The sequence below is a fragment of the Dermacentor silvarum genome, chromosome 8 (genome assembly GCF_013339745.2).
Source record: "Dermacentor silvarum isolate Dsil-2018 chromosome 8, BIME_Dsil_1.4, whole genome shotgun sequence".
NCBI classification, from domain to species: Eukaryota; Metazoa; Arthropoda; class Arachnida; order Ixodida; family Ixodidae; genus Dermacentor; species Dermacentor silvarum.
In genome coordinates, this window is record NC_051161.1 from 125066955 (window position 1) to 125083989 (window position 17035).

Consider the following 17035-nt stretch of genomic DNA (forward strand, 5'->3'; position numbering starts at 1 on the left):
TGTTCTACAGTAGCATATTTCACGCTTTGACTGGGAATAAGCAGTATTGCCAATTTATTTTCGAAGCAATATTTAAACAGTTTTTTTTCTCATTTTTCTGATGCATCATTTTTCTCCTGAATAAAAAAACCAATAAACCTTCAGTGTGTTGCAGACTTTGTATCCTTACTGCATCTGTATTAACCCTCACATTAAAAGGTAATTGCACATTTCGCTTACTTCAGTGCATCGAATTACTTTTGTTTATGCTGGTTGTAACATATCGCAGTACTCTAAGAAACTACATAGCCATAAACATCCTTGCCCTTTCTTGCTTCTGTCTTTACTTCCTGTAAAACACATGCAATAATGCGAAAAGCAGGCGAACACCTTGTTTTTGTAAGCAGTAGATAACTCATTAAACAAAAGCAGATCAAAATTGTGCAGTGAAGTCAGCCGGTTGCATTCCTTCGTATGAATGATAGTATCTTTTCAAGTGTGGGTGGGTCTTGCATGTCCACAGCTCAAAAAGTGTGCAGACTCATCACGAGGCGTAGGTATAGCCCATCAAGATGGAGGCAATGTTGCTAATGAGTCTGCACTTACATATATTACTGCATAAACTCGTATAACCATATCCCATCATTACTCAATCCAGCTTGCTGAGTCATATTCACCAAAATTCTACTTATCCGAGCTTGCTCTGACTCATATTCACCAAAATTGTACTTGGCCGAGCTTGATCTGACTAATATTCACAAAGATTCTACTCAGGCAAGCTTGCACCGAGTCATATTCACCAAATATCTACTTAGCCAAGCTTGCTCTGACTTATATTCATCAAAATTCTACTCAGGTGAGCTTGCACTGAGTCATATTCACCAAAACTCTGCTTGCCGAGCTTGCTTTGACTCATATTCACTAAAATTATACTTGGATCAGCTTTCCCCGACTACCACATGACAATATTCACTAAAAGTTTACTCAACTGAGCTTGCTCTTACTCGTATTCACCAAAATTCTACTCAGTCAGGCTGAAACGAACTCAGACTCACGGTTAGTTCGAAGTCTTAGTGAGGCGACGTTTGAGTGAGTTCACCGTGCTATGTATACATTACATTATGTGACCTGTGCGGTGAATAAGCAAACATTGTCTATGAGTACGTGTTGCATCGGGTGAAATAAGGACAACTGTAAACACTGCAGTTAGTTTTCTAGAGTTCAAGTGACCGTTGCGTGAAAGCTTCGCCTCATGTCGATTCAAGCAAGTGCATTGGATCTGCATCATATTTTTTGCCAATCCTGCTGTCTGTCCTAACCATTACTGGGTGGCCACATTTTGTACATTTCAACACAAAGTTTAATAAATGACTGTAGTGCAATATATTAAAAAAAGATGCTTGCATCACTGCACGTATAACAATCAGAACATGACACAAACACATGCACATAAGATGCACACAAATGATAAATACATAAACAGATGGAATCAGCTAGCCACCACCAATTGGAAAAAAAAAGCACAGGACTACGTATAACCATTCCCCTTGCCAGGTACATGGGCTATAGGAGAAACACACGTGCAACCTAGCAGTTACCTCGATGTGGCAGCTATGGACGCTTTTGCATTCGCAGCTGGCCACTCAAGTGTGTTCAGTGTGCACTTGTAATTAGGCACACTTTTTATTGTCTGTATCTCAAAAATTTAATGTGGCTCCTCAAAATTTTGAGAATGTTTGGATTCTGAGGCTTGCAAAGGTAAATATTTTTATTCCATTTTCGTTCAAGGTGAAGGCTCATACAAAAGATTACAGATGTTGTCGGTGCCCCTCACTTTCTCTCAGAAGATAAGTGGTCTGTTATTGAGATTCTAGCAGCTTTTCAACAGCAAGAAAGGGAATCAGCTTCCCCTGTTTTCAGCATTGGCTTAATGCCAGGCGCGTAGCCAGGGGTGGGGGGCTGATGGGGCTTCAGCCCCCACCCGAAATTTTTTCGTGCTGGCATGCACCGCCGACCAAAACTACCACCGACGCCGGCAATCATTCTGGATTTTGTCTACAATGTCCTTTTCATGCTCGAAAAAACATTTCAGCACGAACATTGCGAACTCGGGCTGGATTTCATGTCAACGCCCTTGCACCTGGAGTCACGTAACGCAAGGAGCCCCATCCGAGCACAAACTTTCAACGGCTTTTCGATAGCGAGCGGGCGCGTTGCGGCATCTCGCAGCGGCCGCGGAATATACGGAGCGCATGGATTTCAATTACGAAACTTTATGGGTATATTCTCATAAATTTTTGACGCGAAAGGTGCGCTGACATTTCCAAAGGCATGCTTTAAAAGATTTTCAAATACGCTCTTGCCAGCCCCCTCCAAACTTACCTGGGAGACCTTACTTAGGACTGCCGCCGATCTCAGGGAACAACTGAAAATCATCACTTGGGCCGAGGGAGTCGCCCCCAACAGGGGCCACCCTGAGACCCCACCATGATTTTCAATAAAGATGTTGTAACCACCTCACTTCTAGAACTTTATGGGGTTAATGTTCTTATAAACTTGGGCCAACATGCTGTGCACTGGAACGCTCGTGTCCAAGCCGTTCCATAAATGGAAGCGCGCGCTCGCAATCTCCCACACACACGAAAATACTAAATATCACCGTGACTGTCAGCTAGCAGCTGATAATTTTCTCTAAACGTTTTCAGGAAGCGTGCCCAATGTGAATGATCAGTTGGACCAGGGCAGGCAAACTAAAATATGAGAAAACGGAAGAAAGTGAACGGCCTATTAATGAGGATTTTTTTTCTTCTTGCGTGCGACAAGGTCTGGCTTTCCGTGGCTACAGGGACAGGGGCCCTATGGATTTAAGCAATGCCCCTGCTGAAAATACAGGCATTTTCAGAGTGCTTCTTCGCATACGAGCTGATTGTGGAGATACATATCTGAAGAACCATTTGGAAAGTTGCCCCAGTACTGCCTCGTATTTAAGCCCAGACGCACAAAACCAAATTATAGAAATTTGTGATGACATCAAAGAAAGCTTAGATTCAAAAGCAGGCTGCTTCTCCATACTTCCTGACGAAACGACGGACATCGCTGGAATCGAACAGCCTACTGTTTCTGCAAGGTACCTAAACAAGTATGCCAACGACATCGAGGGAGTGTTTTAGGTTTTAGCACCGGAATAGATGCCCATCTCTCACTGCGACAGCAGGTTCTATGTAAATGTGTAAATACTGCTGCAGCTTCTAGTCACCCTTCCAGTGACCACTGCCAGCGCAGAGAGAATATTTTTTTAACAAGAGTTTACTAAAAAACTACTTGCGCTCTACAATGTCTGTGGAACGCATGGTTAGGCTGGCGCTTCTATACACCCACAGAGACGTCGGCATCAACGTGTCCGAAGTCATTGACCACTGCGCTCAACTTTCCCGCCGAGAGAAGTTTGTCGTTTAGATAGCGAAGCAGCAAAATACAAATTTTACTTGCAGCAATGCAAGTAAAAAGTACTGTTCCTTCAGGTCCATAAATTCTTAATTATGAAAACGTATGACCGCTCATTAGCTTTTAAAACCGCAGAAATTTTCGCCGTTTATTTTAGCAGTTAGCATCATGATCACAATTATCACGCGAATACAAAAATTACGAGGATACTAATAAACAATTTTGACCGACCTTGCTCATTGAAAGCCCGGCCCACGCGGCGTTCACCAAAAACACTCGGATATTGGGTAGTTCAACTTACCGCATCATCTGTGGCCTTCGTTTGTCCTTTTCTTTCCTTTTCAGCTACCTGCTTTTATTTCTTTTTTGAAACGAAGGAATACCCTCCTTTAATTTTGGGTGCAGAATAATTGTTGGCGTTGTGCAGGCAGTTAAATTACACATTTTCGTACTGATTTATTCATTATTCCTCTATTATTCTACCCACATGGCACTGTCGCGACCGCTTCATGGCCCAAGTTCATATCACGATTTCTGCGATCATAGTTATGTTCTTGCCAGGATCATCTGTCTTTCTGTGCGCAAAGTTTACTATCTGTGACTGAGCAACATGTTTATTTGTCGTATTTGACGCATTATATACACTGACGTTTGCTTAAATACGTAGATTTATTGGAGACTCATACGTATTTTTAAATATCTTATTGCAAGGTTTTGTGTATACAAGCAGTGAACTTTGTTTCTAGCGACTCTTTTTTTGCCCTTTAGCGAGTTGTATCTTCGCTATTGTATATTCCATTCTATCTTCGCATTTCTAATATATACTTTGCAGAACTCCCACTTTTTATTTGTACTCACTGCTGCGAGTATTATCTCGGTGTAATTACAATACACGACGAATTACAGCTGCTCCTGCGCAATCGTTTGCAACGAGGGATAGCGTCATTGAGGTTTCTTCCTGGCCGTTGCATATGTAGAAAAATGTAAACAAGGTTCTCGAATGACAAAGATTCATCAAAATATTTGTCCTCAACTTATTCATTTCATGGCCTTTACGTTTTTCATATAAGCTGCATGCACTGCTTTGCTGGTTTCGAACTGATATTGACCCTTTTCGCGGCAATCCCGTGGGCGCTGCCATATTTGATCACCTGGTGACGCGTCCATTGCTTGCCTCAACTGCCTCCGTTGCCTCCTTGTTTACAATGGAAGTGTATGACGCCGGTGCGGCTTAGAAAACCTCTGTTTTCGGAGATATCGTAGACGGTGACTAGGTGGACGACACGAAGCTTTGATCACAGCTTCAGAGAACATGCAAAAGCGCTTTCGGAGCTGATTGAGCTATGTCCAAACGGCGCAGGCAGTTTATATGATGCTTCTTCTAAAAGCGGGGCTAAATATGCATTCCAAGCTTTGCGATTATGAATTCAGTCAGGATTAGTGTGTTTTGCTCTTTGTTCTTTATTCGGAAAATATTTTGAAGCAGTGGCTTGTCAGTTTCTGACTCAGTGAAGTTCCTCGGTGCGGCCACTATCAGATTATTTTCTGCCTAATCGCTCGCGGGTGTGCTCAGTTTCGAATCCGATAGATTTGTTCTTGCTGCGCACAAGGCTTGAAACGTGGCTGTTTTGTACATTGTAATACCTTGTAGCAAATATATATTACAGCTAGTAACTTGCTTACTCTTGTGGACCGTCACGAAACATTCAGCTTCGACCATTGGTGCGCCATAGGTGTAGTCCGTCATTTATTGTGTGTATACAGTGCGCATATATTCAAGTGTGCGTCGATTCACTTATTCTTGATACGTCGGCGATAGAGTGGGCGTAAGTTTTCCTGCCATTTGGACAGATGTGTATAGATAACGTGCGCGAAACTTACTATGACAGGAAGCGGCGCTACTCCCTTTGTCATTGTTTAACGAGTGGTACTCACTGTTTCCGACGTTCTGGGGATGAAGCCTTTTCTTTGAAGGTTAGCGATACAAGGCTGGCGGATGAGCAAATTTCTGTATCCTCGAGGAAAGCCGCACATCACGAAGTGCCGGTAACACGTTCGGACAGTTTCAGCAGCGGTCCGCGAACTTGGCCATACAGATTCATTCTATTCCTTAACATGTCAGTCACTATTTTTGCAGCCACCTACTGCACACGTCTTCAGTCCACATGATTCAATCTAGCATGATTGGAGCACAGTGTGTTGGCGAAAACTCAGTTGTATTTCCGACAGCTGATCGCACAGAAGCAAGGTAGAATCGGTAATGGTTTCGTATTCGTGCGCGGTCGCTGAGGAGAGGTATGGCGCGCCGCCGTGAGCGCCATCTCGTTTCTCTAAAACAAACTGCTCCGCGAAAAGGGTCAATAGTTCTAACGTTCATGTGATGTTTTCTTTACTTATTAATTAGACAAAAAAACACGGAAGCATTGATATCAGTTATTTCTGCCACAATTTTGGGGACATACGGATATATTCTGTTATGAAAACATACATATTTTAATGGACATTGCATAGCGTTCAATAATTCGTTTGCAGCATCTAATATACAATGAAATTGGCAATGCAGTTATTATTAATGCATTTGATCCCTCGACAAATTCTATAAGGAGGAGGCCGCGCTGCAACCTGAGCCCCCCCCCCCCCCCCCCCCGAACCAAATTTCTGGCTACGCCACTGGTTAATGCAGGTAATTCAGGGAGGCATAAAGTTTTGCTAATCCAATAGGTTCGGGAATACCAGATTAGATTGTACCTTCTATGCTTTCCTTGCACTTTCTTATTTTGGTCAAATAAGCTAGTTTGAAATGGCTCCAGTTAGCATGCTCTAACATTGGTCTAATATAGGTTACGTACATGACTAGCTTAACAGACTGGGATGCTGGCTTTCATTTCCAGGGAAGGAATCATAGCACCTGCTCCAGTTGCATATGTTTTTGGTTATCAGGGGTATTCAGCCTCACTTTAAGGATAACGTGCTGAAGCAGGTAGAAGCACACGCATGCCATTAGTGGATAGTTTCGATAGCTTCTTACCTTACACTTGCCACCATGAATACAAAATTTTAGCGTTCGATTTTGTTATTAAACAAACAAACGTACTCCTAGCAAGGTATTTTAATGTTAGCCGTGTGGCTACGCGGCTGCGCTACGTACTGCAGCATATTAACTTAAGCTTCTTGATACAGATTCACAGCACACTAACAGCGCAAGAAACAGGACGAGAAAATAGACGACGCCCATGTCTGCCAGAATGATACGATACTACGTACACAAGTGACTGCAGCTCCTAAAAAATGTGCTGTCGGCTTTTACGCCTTTCGAAATATTCGGAGAGCACTTGTATGAATAATTACAGCACAGGCGCCGAGACGGACGAGCCAGGCTGGCGCTAAGATAAACGTTCACAACACAAATTCCATTGCACGTTCAGTAATTACACACAGATCAATTGCGGCTTTGTTCAGGGGCAGACGTGAGCTTTTGGGTTGGTGCTTGCTGCTAAGTCTGGTGCAAGAATATTGCTAGGAGCAGGAACCACTAATGCGCAATTACGAGCAATACACACATATCCGTTTTTCAGAAGCTGACGTTAATCACGGGTAGCGCGAGGGTCTCTGCGTTGACATGACGACTCCGCCGAATCCCGAATACTGCATATGCGATGACAACAGCTATAGGGGCTTGTTGATAGGTCCTCTTGCAATTTGTTTAACCGCAGGTAGAACGACAAAGGCATAAAACACACACGAGACATCACACAACGCTGAACGACCACCTGCGAACAGCTGTTTACGTCCGCCATTTCTCCTCGTATTGAACTTCACAAACCGCTGTTGCGCACTCCAAAACAAACAAAACTTTGAAGCGTTTTAAAATTACAAAACGCACGTATTATTTGGTCCTAATAAAGAGAGGTCAATTATATTATAACGCGCACGTCTTTTTCATTACATTAAACGAATTTATGCGGCGTGTGCGACAAAATCTGGCAGCAAGCAACCCTGGGCGTCGCATAATCGCATTGTTGACATCGCACCATGTGAAACAGCCTTGAGCCTCGCTCGCATGACGTCATGGCAAGGATTCGCGCCTGTCGTCTGCTACAGTTCAGGCTGCGTCCGGGCGCCTTCTGCAGTGTTTCCGTTTGTTCGCTCTCGTTCCCTATGCTAGTACACATATGAAGGTTCTCTCAAACATATTTTTACGATGTCTTCGTTCGTCAAAATTTATTGAAAGAGCTTATTTCTTATACACCAATATATTTCTCAAAGACAACGTTACATTGCCAGCCAAGGGAGCTCAGTCCAAAGCGGTGCGAGTTTTTCATTCGCAGTTCTACACTCTGCAGCGGTATAGTGCGTGGATAATAAAAGCATAGACGCGAAAACATGGGATAGAACGATCCAGTTAAGCGACCATACTTGCCGTGTTGCAACATGCATGTAACAAACGTTGCCTATATATGATTTATTCAACATTTACCTTGACTTTAACCCGCTAAAAATTGTTTGCTCATGACGAGCTGTTCATGGCAAAATATCGAATTTTCGCATTTATTCACGCGAGCGTTTGGCAGTAGCACGAGGACTAAACAACACTGTAATATAGATTCTGCCAGTGCCGTTTAAATTTTGAACGGCTTCTGAAAATTAAGCCATTCTTAATCGGTTAATTTTAGGCGGTGGTATTTTTAAGGAAAGGTCATTGAGGCCCCTAAACCGCTATATTATGGCGAGCTGTTTAAGCTGCTTGCCGCACACAAAAAGGCATGGGCCAATGTTTATTTTCTTCTCAGTGCTACGCGCTCTACTCAGTTCAGCAATTCACCGGTGGTTGTTGCTTGGGGAACCGATGCGACCGATCTGCTTGGCGAAACAGACACAGCTGCTCGGTGCAACATTTTGGGCGAAATAGGCCTTTTAGACCATATGGCTGCAGCCAACAAGAAGCCAAAGCCTCATTCTTTAGTGTTATACGACACATTGAAAATATCAGCATTCACCGAAGGGGGTAAAAAATCAACCAATTTCATATGAGGCTTGCATATAGTGTCTTCTTTATGAGACGGGTATACGACGGGTGTCTTTCATGGACTGACGCTGCGAGTAGTTCTAAGTTAGTATAGTTAAACACCATTGTGATTCGACACATCGTCATACAAACGGTAGTTAGATTTTTCTCTTTCAGGCAGCCGAAGCTGCTTTCCAGTGCCTCGAGTATATTATAGGCATCTTGAAACTACAGCGCACATAGAAGAAACCAGGACACAGGGCAAAGGTAACACACAGGCACTTGTGTCCTCGTTTCTTTTGTGCACGTGCGCTGCAGTTTCACAATGAATAGGTACTAACTCGCCCAACTTTCAGTACTTCTATATTTTAGGCATTTCCAATTGGCGCTGTAAAGCACTGCTTTATGGTTTCAATTTGAAGTTGTAGTGAACGGATGGGTTTCGCGAAGAATGTGTGCCTCGCTATAACGCCTTAACGATAGTCGGGTGCTTTCATTGCGGGAGGTATCTGCCATATTGTCGATAAAGACCGCTTCAGGCCACTATTAAACATTACATCGCTTGTAAAGGCTTGGCTCTTGATTTTAACCACGACCCTTTTCTTTCAGGTGATTGCTATACATACATGAAGCGCAGTCGGGTTAAAATCCATGTAGAATGCTTTTTCGGGGCGGCTGTTTCGGAGAACGATGAAAGTAGTAGACAATTTCTTTTGCGTAAAAAATCGGCGCCTATCTCTTCCTTTTACGCATTACTACATCGCCCAGATTTGAGTAGAAGATACTAACCAAAGCAATAAGAAGCTTGATGAAAGCGTCGCCGGTATTATCGTATTCTAACATACTAATTAACATATAAAGTTGACACGAAATACGAATATTACTGTTCCGTGTAAAACGATATGTCTGCCATTACTAAGTACTAAAGAAATGCTATGTTTGTAGCGAACCATCTTAAAAATAAAATTCCCCATTCTTTCTACGCAAACTTTTGGACAGACTAGGCGCACCTTTGCTTTGCAAAAGCAGTAACCCCTGCAACTCTATATAGCTTCGATATCCAAGCAGCAAATTTTCACGATTCCCGCAGTTTCGAAAAAAGTTGTCGCAGTTTCACCTGAAAGGCGAAGCATCAATTGCGATAGCAAATTTGTAGAGAGCTATACGGAGTAATGATATTATATACTAGCTTTATCAGCTGTATAAATTTGGACATGCAGCAGCACCGGCAACACGCAGAACGGTTGTCGACGCCGTCGGCGTTTTGCCCGCGTTCGCTCAAAATGCGTGCGGCGCTGGTGACTGTTGCCGGAGCCTCTGATATAAATAGGCACTTGGTGCCGCAGCTAAACGTCGCCTCCCTTTCCTCCCCCTCCCCCCCCTCCCCCACGGCCTCTCGCGCGTCGGAAGAAGGTGCGTTTGCTCTACATATATGGTGATTGTAAAGGAGGAAAGAGACGCCTACTTCTGCAGCCCTTAAGGGAGCACGGCGCAGAACGCGCGTTTGTTCTCCGCCGTGCGTTCACTCTCCGTGAAAGCGCGCGCCCCTCGCACCCTTTCACTCGCACATACAGCATTCGGCGGCGCGCGGCGACGATTTCATCTCCATTGACGTCATACGGAACCTCACGGCGACGGCGACGCCGACGGCAGAAATCTGCTTTTGAGTGTCCATATAATTGCTATCGCAATAAAAGAGAGTGTACTTTAGGAGTGACAGAGGACACTGGAAAGCACCCAAAACATCCTTGAGAAAGTACGGCTGACGCGCCGCATGCACGAAGCGAACGAACGCGCACGGCAGCCGAACGAGCCGGGGTGAGCGGCGTCCTGGCCGTGACGTCACCGCGAGAGGGCGCCACTCCAATTTCTCGCCGCTAAACGACCCTTTCCTTTCTTCCTTACCCGGCGGCTTGGACGAGCTCTTACTGGAAACATTACAATTGACAAACGCGCCTTTCGAACTCTTTGACTGCGCTCCCCAGAGGGTTTAGCGCCTTTATTCGACAGCGTTGCCTTCTCTGCCGCATTCCTGACTCTGCGACGCTGCTTTCTCTTAGCACGCTTTCAGGTGCTCATTTCCGAGCCTTCCGCTCGCATCTCGTGCTGACCGGCACTGCCATCTCAACCGCACAGTCTGAATGATTTCTGGGTAAATCACTGCTATCAATGCTACCTCGACTGGCGGAGAGCTTCAAACACTTAGCGACAATGCAGCTATTTTCCTTTGCGCAACGTAGCTCGTATACCTGGGAGCTGTCCACAACTGCACTGCCCTGCCTACATGGTGCTTTAGCGCACTTTTCTGACCGATTGGACTCTACACTGGTGCTCTTGTCTGACGAATCGGTGTCACTTCTGACTTCTGCAAGAGCTACCTTCGCGACGTACTCCCTGGATAACTGTGCCAAATCGTCCACAGCTGGCCTAGCTGCTTCTCTAGTATTCCATTGGCAAAGTATCTCGTCGCGCTCAATCCGGTCCCCATCTACGGGCTCCTCAACAACTACGCCATGGTCTACGGATATGGGATCACCTGTGAACGTACATTTAGGCTCACAAAGATCAACCTCTCTTTCTACCATTGGTAGATTCGTGCGTGCTAATGATTCACACTTTCCGTGCACCACTTCTACGGGTGCCTTAGATTTCTGATGCTTCACTTCAAAACCTTGTTCCAATCTTTCAGTCTCTTGATTGAGAGCTTCTATCTCTTCGTATTGTTGCCTAAAGAATGAGGGATTAAAGACAGTCGCATTAAAATACCAGTAAAGTGACGAAAATGTCAAGACAAAATACGGCCTCACATCTGGGCTTCCTTTATTATCTTTCGCATGTTTGCTATTTCGCCACGCTGGCTCAGTTTGTTCCTGTTCGCCAGCCTAATCCCAGTCTTTTCTCCACGTGCACGGCTAATAGAAAGTGAACATTTTTTTTTCTTTTCAGGACTCTGGCTCACTGGGAAGTTGTTGTAATGTCGCGAAGGAAGCCTTACGCTCAAATCATAGACGGCATCCCGCGCAGTCCTAACTACGACCCGGATCTCTTGAGAGCAGCCCTCGAGTTCAAGGCCCAGAAGGGCGACTTGGTTCTCTCGACGTACCCCAAGAGCGGCACGCACTGGATGCTTTACATCACACAGTTGATCCTAAAAGGAGGTGAACCAGTGAGCGGTTATAGCGAGTTCATCCGCAACATTCGTGTTCTCGGAGTCGTCGGGTTCGACGCTTGGACACCTAGTCTTCCACTCCGCTTGTTTTCCACCCACCTGCCACTGGGCAGCACCACCATGAACAAAGACGCCAAGTACGTCTACGTAGCGCGGAACCCGTGGGACTTGTGCGTCTCTTCCTACCATATGATTAAAAAATTGGGCATTTATCGCTTCCGTGACGGTACCTTCGAGGAACTCTTCGACGCGTTTCTGGAGGGTGACTGCGCTGGCCAGGGAAGCTATTTCGATCACGTAGCGTCAGGTTACGCCTTGAGGGACCAGCCCAACCTGTTCTTCGTTACCTATGAGGAACTCAAGAGGGATACTCGAAGTGTGATTCTGAGACTGGCTAGGTTTCTTGGCGACGATTACGGTGACAAACTGGAAAAGGATGAAGAACTGCTGCAGGAAATTGTTGATCGGTGCGGGAGCGATAACATGAAGCGCGACCTTGAACCTGAATCCAAAGAACACACGGACCCTGATTGGTACAAGGCGACCGCGCGAATTATAGCAGCCAACAGCAGAATTTTTTTGGAGGACGCCAAGCAATTCAGCATCGTCAGGAAGGGTGACGTTGGTGACTGGCAGGGTTATTTTACTCGAGACCAACTGTGGCGCTTAGAAGCTAGGATAAAGCAGTTGGAAGAGCATTCATGCGTAATGGACCTTTGGAAGGACACTCGAGCAGCTGCGCTCAAATTTATTGCGAATGAATAGAAATAAATGAACGAAGGTTTCGTTTAGTGGTTATCAATGCAATTAAAATAAAACTGTTTCACACAGGAATGTCCCTGGTGTTTTTTTTTTCTTTTTTTGCATTACAAAGGCGTTTTTGTCTCTTCGACTGTATGAATATCTCTACAAGTGCAATTAAATAAACACAATTTTAGAATAATAACATTACCTACTTAAAGAAACAACGCTGTCCTGACTGCGCATGCTCCGTACGTTATTGGGTTTCTGTGATTTACGTACGCTATGGTAAAGTACCTTATTAAATGCACGCTATGTTTACGACGCTAAGCAATAGCGTTGTCAAACATGGCTGTAGCTGTTGCTCCCATTTGAGCGTAAATTTACGTGATAGTTACGCAATGGCTGTTCCTAACTATTGAAATAAGCTATGGCTTCCTTTACGTTCACCTGAAACGCCGGTTGTGAGAGCATGCAATGTTAAATTTCTGAGGCAGTTTGGCGATTCTCGTGACTGTAGGTCTGACGAGACTAGCGGGCACAGAAACGACAGGGTCGTTGCCAATGGATTAAATTGGCTTGCATATGTTTGGCGCGAGGCACGAGACAGCGCCCTGTCTTTTAACGTCTGCATTATGTATGTGTTCCCATACGTTGAACGTGTGCGTTAAACTGAATGTCTTGAAGTGATGCGCTCCGTAACCTCTCGCCTATGTCCTTGCGTTTAAGGCGCGCAAGTCCTTGAACGCTATTCGAAAATTGTCTAATTGACAGTTTTAGAATCAACAGCGTGTAATCAACAGTACGCGGTGCGTGCGCGCGTTGCGGGCTTTTGCGGTGAGCTCTCGCGATATCCCATTACTGGTGAGAGCGTCAGATGTCTTGATAAATGGCGGGCGTTAATGTGAGCGATGCGTGTGGTGTTGCTGTGAGCGGCACCATTTTTCAGAATTGTAGATGAGACTTCGTAAAGAAACCTGTCAAATAGGTTGTGGCTTTCTTCCGCGTTGTGAGAACTGCAAATACGTTCCAAGATTCCTCACCTAGCATTTGCATCACATTGCCGGCAATTTGCTAAAGGTGACCGCGACAAGCAGTGAAGGCTTATGCAGCCGGGAAGCGCTTCGTTCTGCATGGTGTACTTTTGGATATTGCTTCGGATAACCGGACCCACAAAGTAAATTTAACGTTCTAATGCCACGCGTTCTGTCCCCCACAAGCTGTTAAGAATCAGCATTTCCCGGGCGTAGCCTGGCGTAGGCTCGCCCATGGCGTCTTTCTCCCGTGTTGCCCTGCCAAAGCTGCACGTCCCGAGCTTTTCTGGCGAGCGACGCGACTGGCAAGGCTTTTGAGACCAGTACCAGGCAAGCATTCACGGCAATGACTCGCTATCGAAGATAGACAAATTTAAATATCTGCTGACGTACCTGTCCAGGTGAGCTACGACAGCAATTCATGGTATGCGCCTCGCCGAGGCGAACTACGAACTGTCTGACCGCTTCGGCCGTCGCGACATGCTGGTCGATGACCATCTGGACCACCTACTGGCAATGACACCTATTCGTAGTTCCGCCGATCTAGACAAGCTTCGAAATCGCTATGACGAGATCACGTTCTTCACCAGCGCAATGGAGAGTCTTGGCGTTTCACCAGATGAGTATGCTGCTGTTCCGCGACGCGTCATCATGAAGGTCTTACCACCTGACCTTGGTATCCTGTACCGGCAGCGGCTGAAGGAGACTTCTTCGTCGAACCACGATGACACTGCAGCGGTTACAGAAGACAAGTCTGAGCAAGTAAAACATCTGATGACCTTCCTGCGAATTCAAGTCGAGGTGAGACCAAGCCAGCTCATCTGCAAGCCAGCGGCATCATCTAGGTGAATCGCGACCACTGGAGATAAATCCGCCCTCTGCAGCGGCTCTATCAACTGAAGTAAGGTCGCCGTACATGCGTCCCTGCCTCCTGCGCAACGCGTCGGACCATACAGTCCATAAGTGCTCCACGTCGCTCACTTCCGAAGAAAACGCAGGAGGCTTCAGGCACGCAGGCGTTGCTTCCGCTGCGCCAAGCGCAACCACGTTGCCAGTGAATGCCGAAGCTCCGGGAATTTGCAATGTGCCCACTGTGCTGGACAACACTTGACATCGCTGTACAACGTATCTACTCCAAGTCAAGAGTAATCAAAGCGTCTGGGCAACGTGTCCGCGCCGTCCGTGCAACGCGCAAGTGGACCGGAGACCATCGACACACCACCTCGAGCAACATCCATGTCTACGAGTGCTACCGGACTCATTGAAGTAGGCCGCATAGTAGTGCCCACGAACTTGTAACGATGGATTTTTTAAATTTTAGTTATTTATTTATTTACAATACCTACGACGCCCAACGGGCATTATTGTAAGGGGGAGTAAAGAAAAACTGGAATCAGATCAAGCCGTACATACATACATACGCGGACACTGACAGGCCAACAACACTCATCAGAATACAATACAAGAATACAATACGATTATACATATTAATATGGAAACTATGTAACACATAAGAAACAGACCTCAAAATCCAAAGGAAAGAAAGAAGACCAAGCTGCACCAAACAGCTTGGTCACAAAACAGTGCATCAGAAGTTAAACATCAAACGCTGCAGGTCACTAGGGAAGGATGAGGGAGGAGCAGTAACAATATGGTCTGGTAAGTCATTCCAGTCATGAATTGTTTTCGGAAAGAAAGTATACTTAAAAATGTTCACCCTGCACATGTATTCCCAGATTTTCATTGAGGGATCGGTTCGATGAGACACATAAGTTGGGATACAATCCCAGCAGCGGCGGCCGCATTTCGATGGAGGCGAAATGCAAAAACGCCCGTGTGCTTGCGTTGTAGTGCAAGTTAAAGAACCCCAGGTGGTCAAAATTTATCCGGAGCCCTCCACTACTCCTTGCCTCATATTCAGAACTGGTTTTGGCACGTAAAACCCCAGAAAGAAGAGACACATAAGTTGGTGGCTTAATGTACATGTCCTTGTCAACACCGGTTTCGCCCTGGAATATGTCATTAAAAAGACACAATATAAGATATTTCCTCCCGTTCTCAAGTGCTGGCCACCGCAGATCACATAGAATTGTGGTAGGGCTTTTCCGGAAGTCATAGTTGCCAGAAACGAAGCGGGCAGCACGTTTCTGCGCACGCTCAAGCTCATTTATGTTTTGCTTTGCGTAAGGATCACAAGCAGAACAACCATATTGTAAACTTGGACGGACGTTAGTTAGGTATAATAATTATTTGAGTTCAAGCGGGCTTGCGACAAATTCCTTGCAGGCCTAATGACTCTAAGAAAAATATGTAATGAATGTTTCCCTTATTTTTCATCCACAATAAGCTTCTCGATTGCATGCTATGACCAAATGCACAGTTTGCAGACATTGATTTTTCTCTTGGACGCAAGGTGTACAAGTATAAAGAATTCAAAGTGCAAGAAATTATAAACCGGAACATATCTTAACTGTAGAGTGCTTATTTCAATGAATATGCGTTCAATCGGCAAAAAATGTGTAAACACCCAGCAAACCCTACAAGAAGAGCTCTTGCCGAGATGTTGAGAAACGACGATATGAGAACGTAAACAACGCCCTTCATATAGGTTTGTTATCGGTGCCTTATATTTCTGGCCGTATATATGATGTTTGCGTGTCAGATATTCATTATAGGCGTAACTAGCGGGAGGAGGGGGGGGGGGGGCAGGGGGCACGTGCCCCTGACTGTCAAAGTCAAACATGGTGTGACCGAATATGCCATTTGCCCCCCCCCCCCCCCACATACACACACAAAAAGACAAACACACCTTCGAAATCGTGCAACTGCGGCCGCACGCTGGAAAGTGCAAGAAAACTACAACTGAAGCGAACTTTTCTTTCTTAATGGAGCGGTTGCGTACTTAATGCTTTTTTTGTAATACCTATCGCCTGCTTGGGAAGCGAGGATTGTCTTTGGCGCATCCACGAGACTCGCCTTAGCGGACGACGCGCAGGATTCGATATACACTCTCACGTTGCGGAGAAGGCCTAGTTTGGGCAGTTCCCGCCCTAACATATGTCAGCTTGCGCTACTCGCAAGCTGCCCAGTTTTTAGGGATTGCTATATGCGTATTTCAAAACAGAGCCAGCTTGCTATATTCTACCTGCGGGCGAGGGGGAGGTCCGGATGAAGTATTATATTTAGCGGCGCCCAATGACGGCATGAAATTTTTAGATTACCAATTTCTGGAAATATAGAAACTGCATCCAGAGGTAGCCTTCATAGCGCTGCAGTATCATTATCGGATCACTGTCAAAATTCTAATCGAAGCTCTTACATTTATAAGTGTCGAATTTGATTGTGTAATCACGACTTATCGTATATATGTTCGTGAAAATGGCCTTGATCGAAAGTGCAGAGCAATTTCAAAACCATTAGAACACTGACTGGAATTTTGGCACCGCCGCTGTCTATGGCTAAGATCCCGAGATTTCTTGGTTGCGCAACGTCGACAGAAAACTACCATCATCAATGGCTCATACCCCTGTAAGGCAGAGGCTACAAGCACTCAGCAAAGTCAAGCGAACAGTGCATAAATTCTTGCGAATCACGCATACAACATGCATAACAGCATACGTTTCATAAAAGAACAAGCTCAAAACAAGCATCTGAATCACATAA

The 17035-nt window shown here is 45.4% G+C and overlaps 1 protein-coding gene across 1 annotated transcript in view; it reads left to right on the plus strand.

Annotated features, from left to right (window-relative positions):
- LOC125947345 (sulfotransferase ssu-1-like) overlaps positions 1-12446 on the plus strand; it is a 40547-nt gene extending 28101 nt beyond the window's left edge. Inside the window, exon 2 of the mRNA XM_049671866.1 lies at positions 11375-12446. Within this exon, the coding sequence (XP_049527823.1) occupies positions 11403-12362 (960 nt within the window). The 5' untranslated portion in view covers positions 11375-11402 and the 3' untranslated portion in view covers positions 12363-12446. The remainder of the gene's footprint in view (positions 1-11374) is intronic.
- The last annotated feature ends 4589 nt before the right edge of the window (positions 12447-17035 follow it).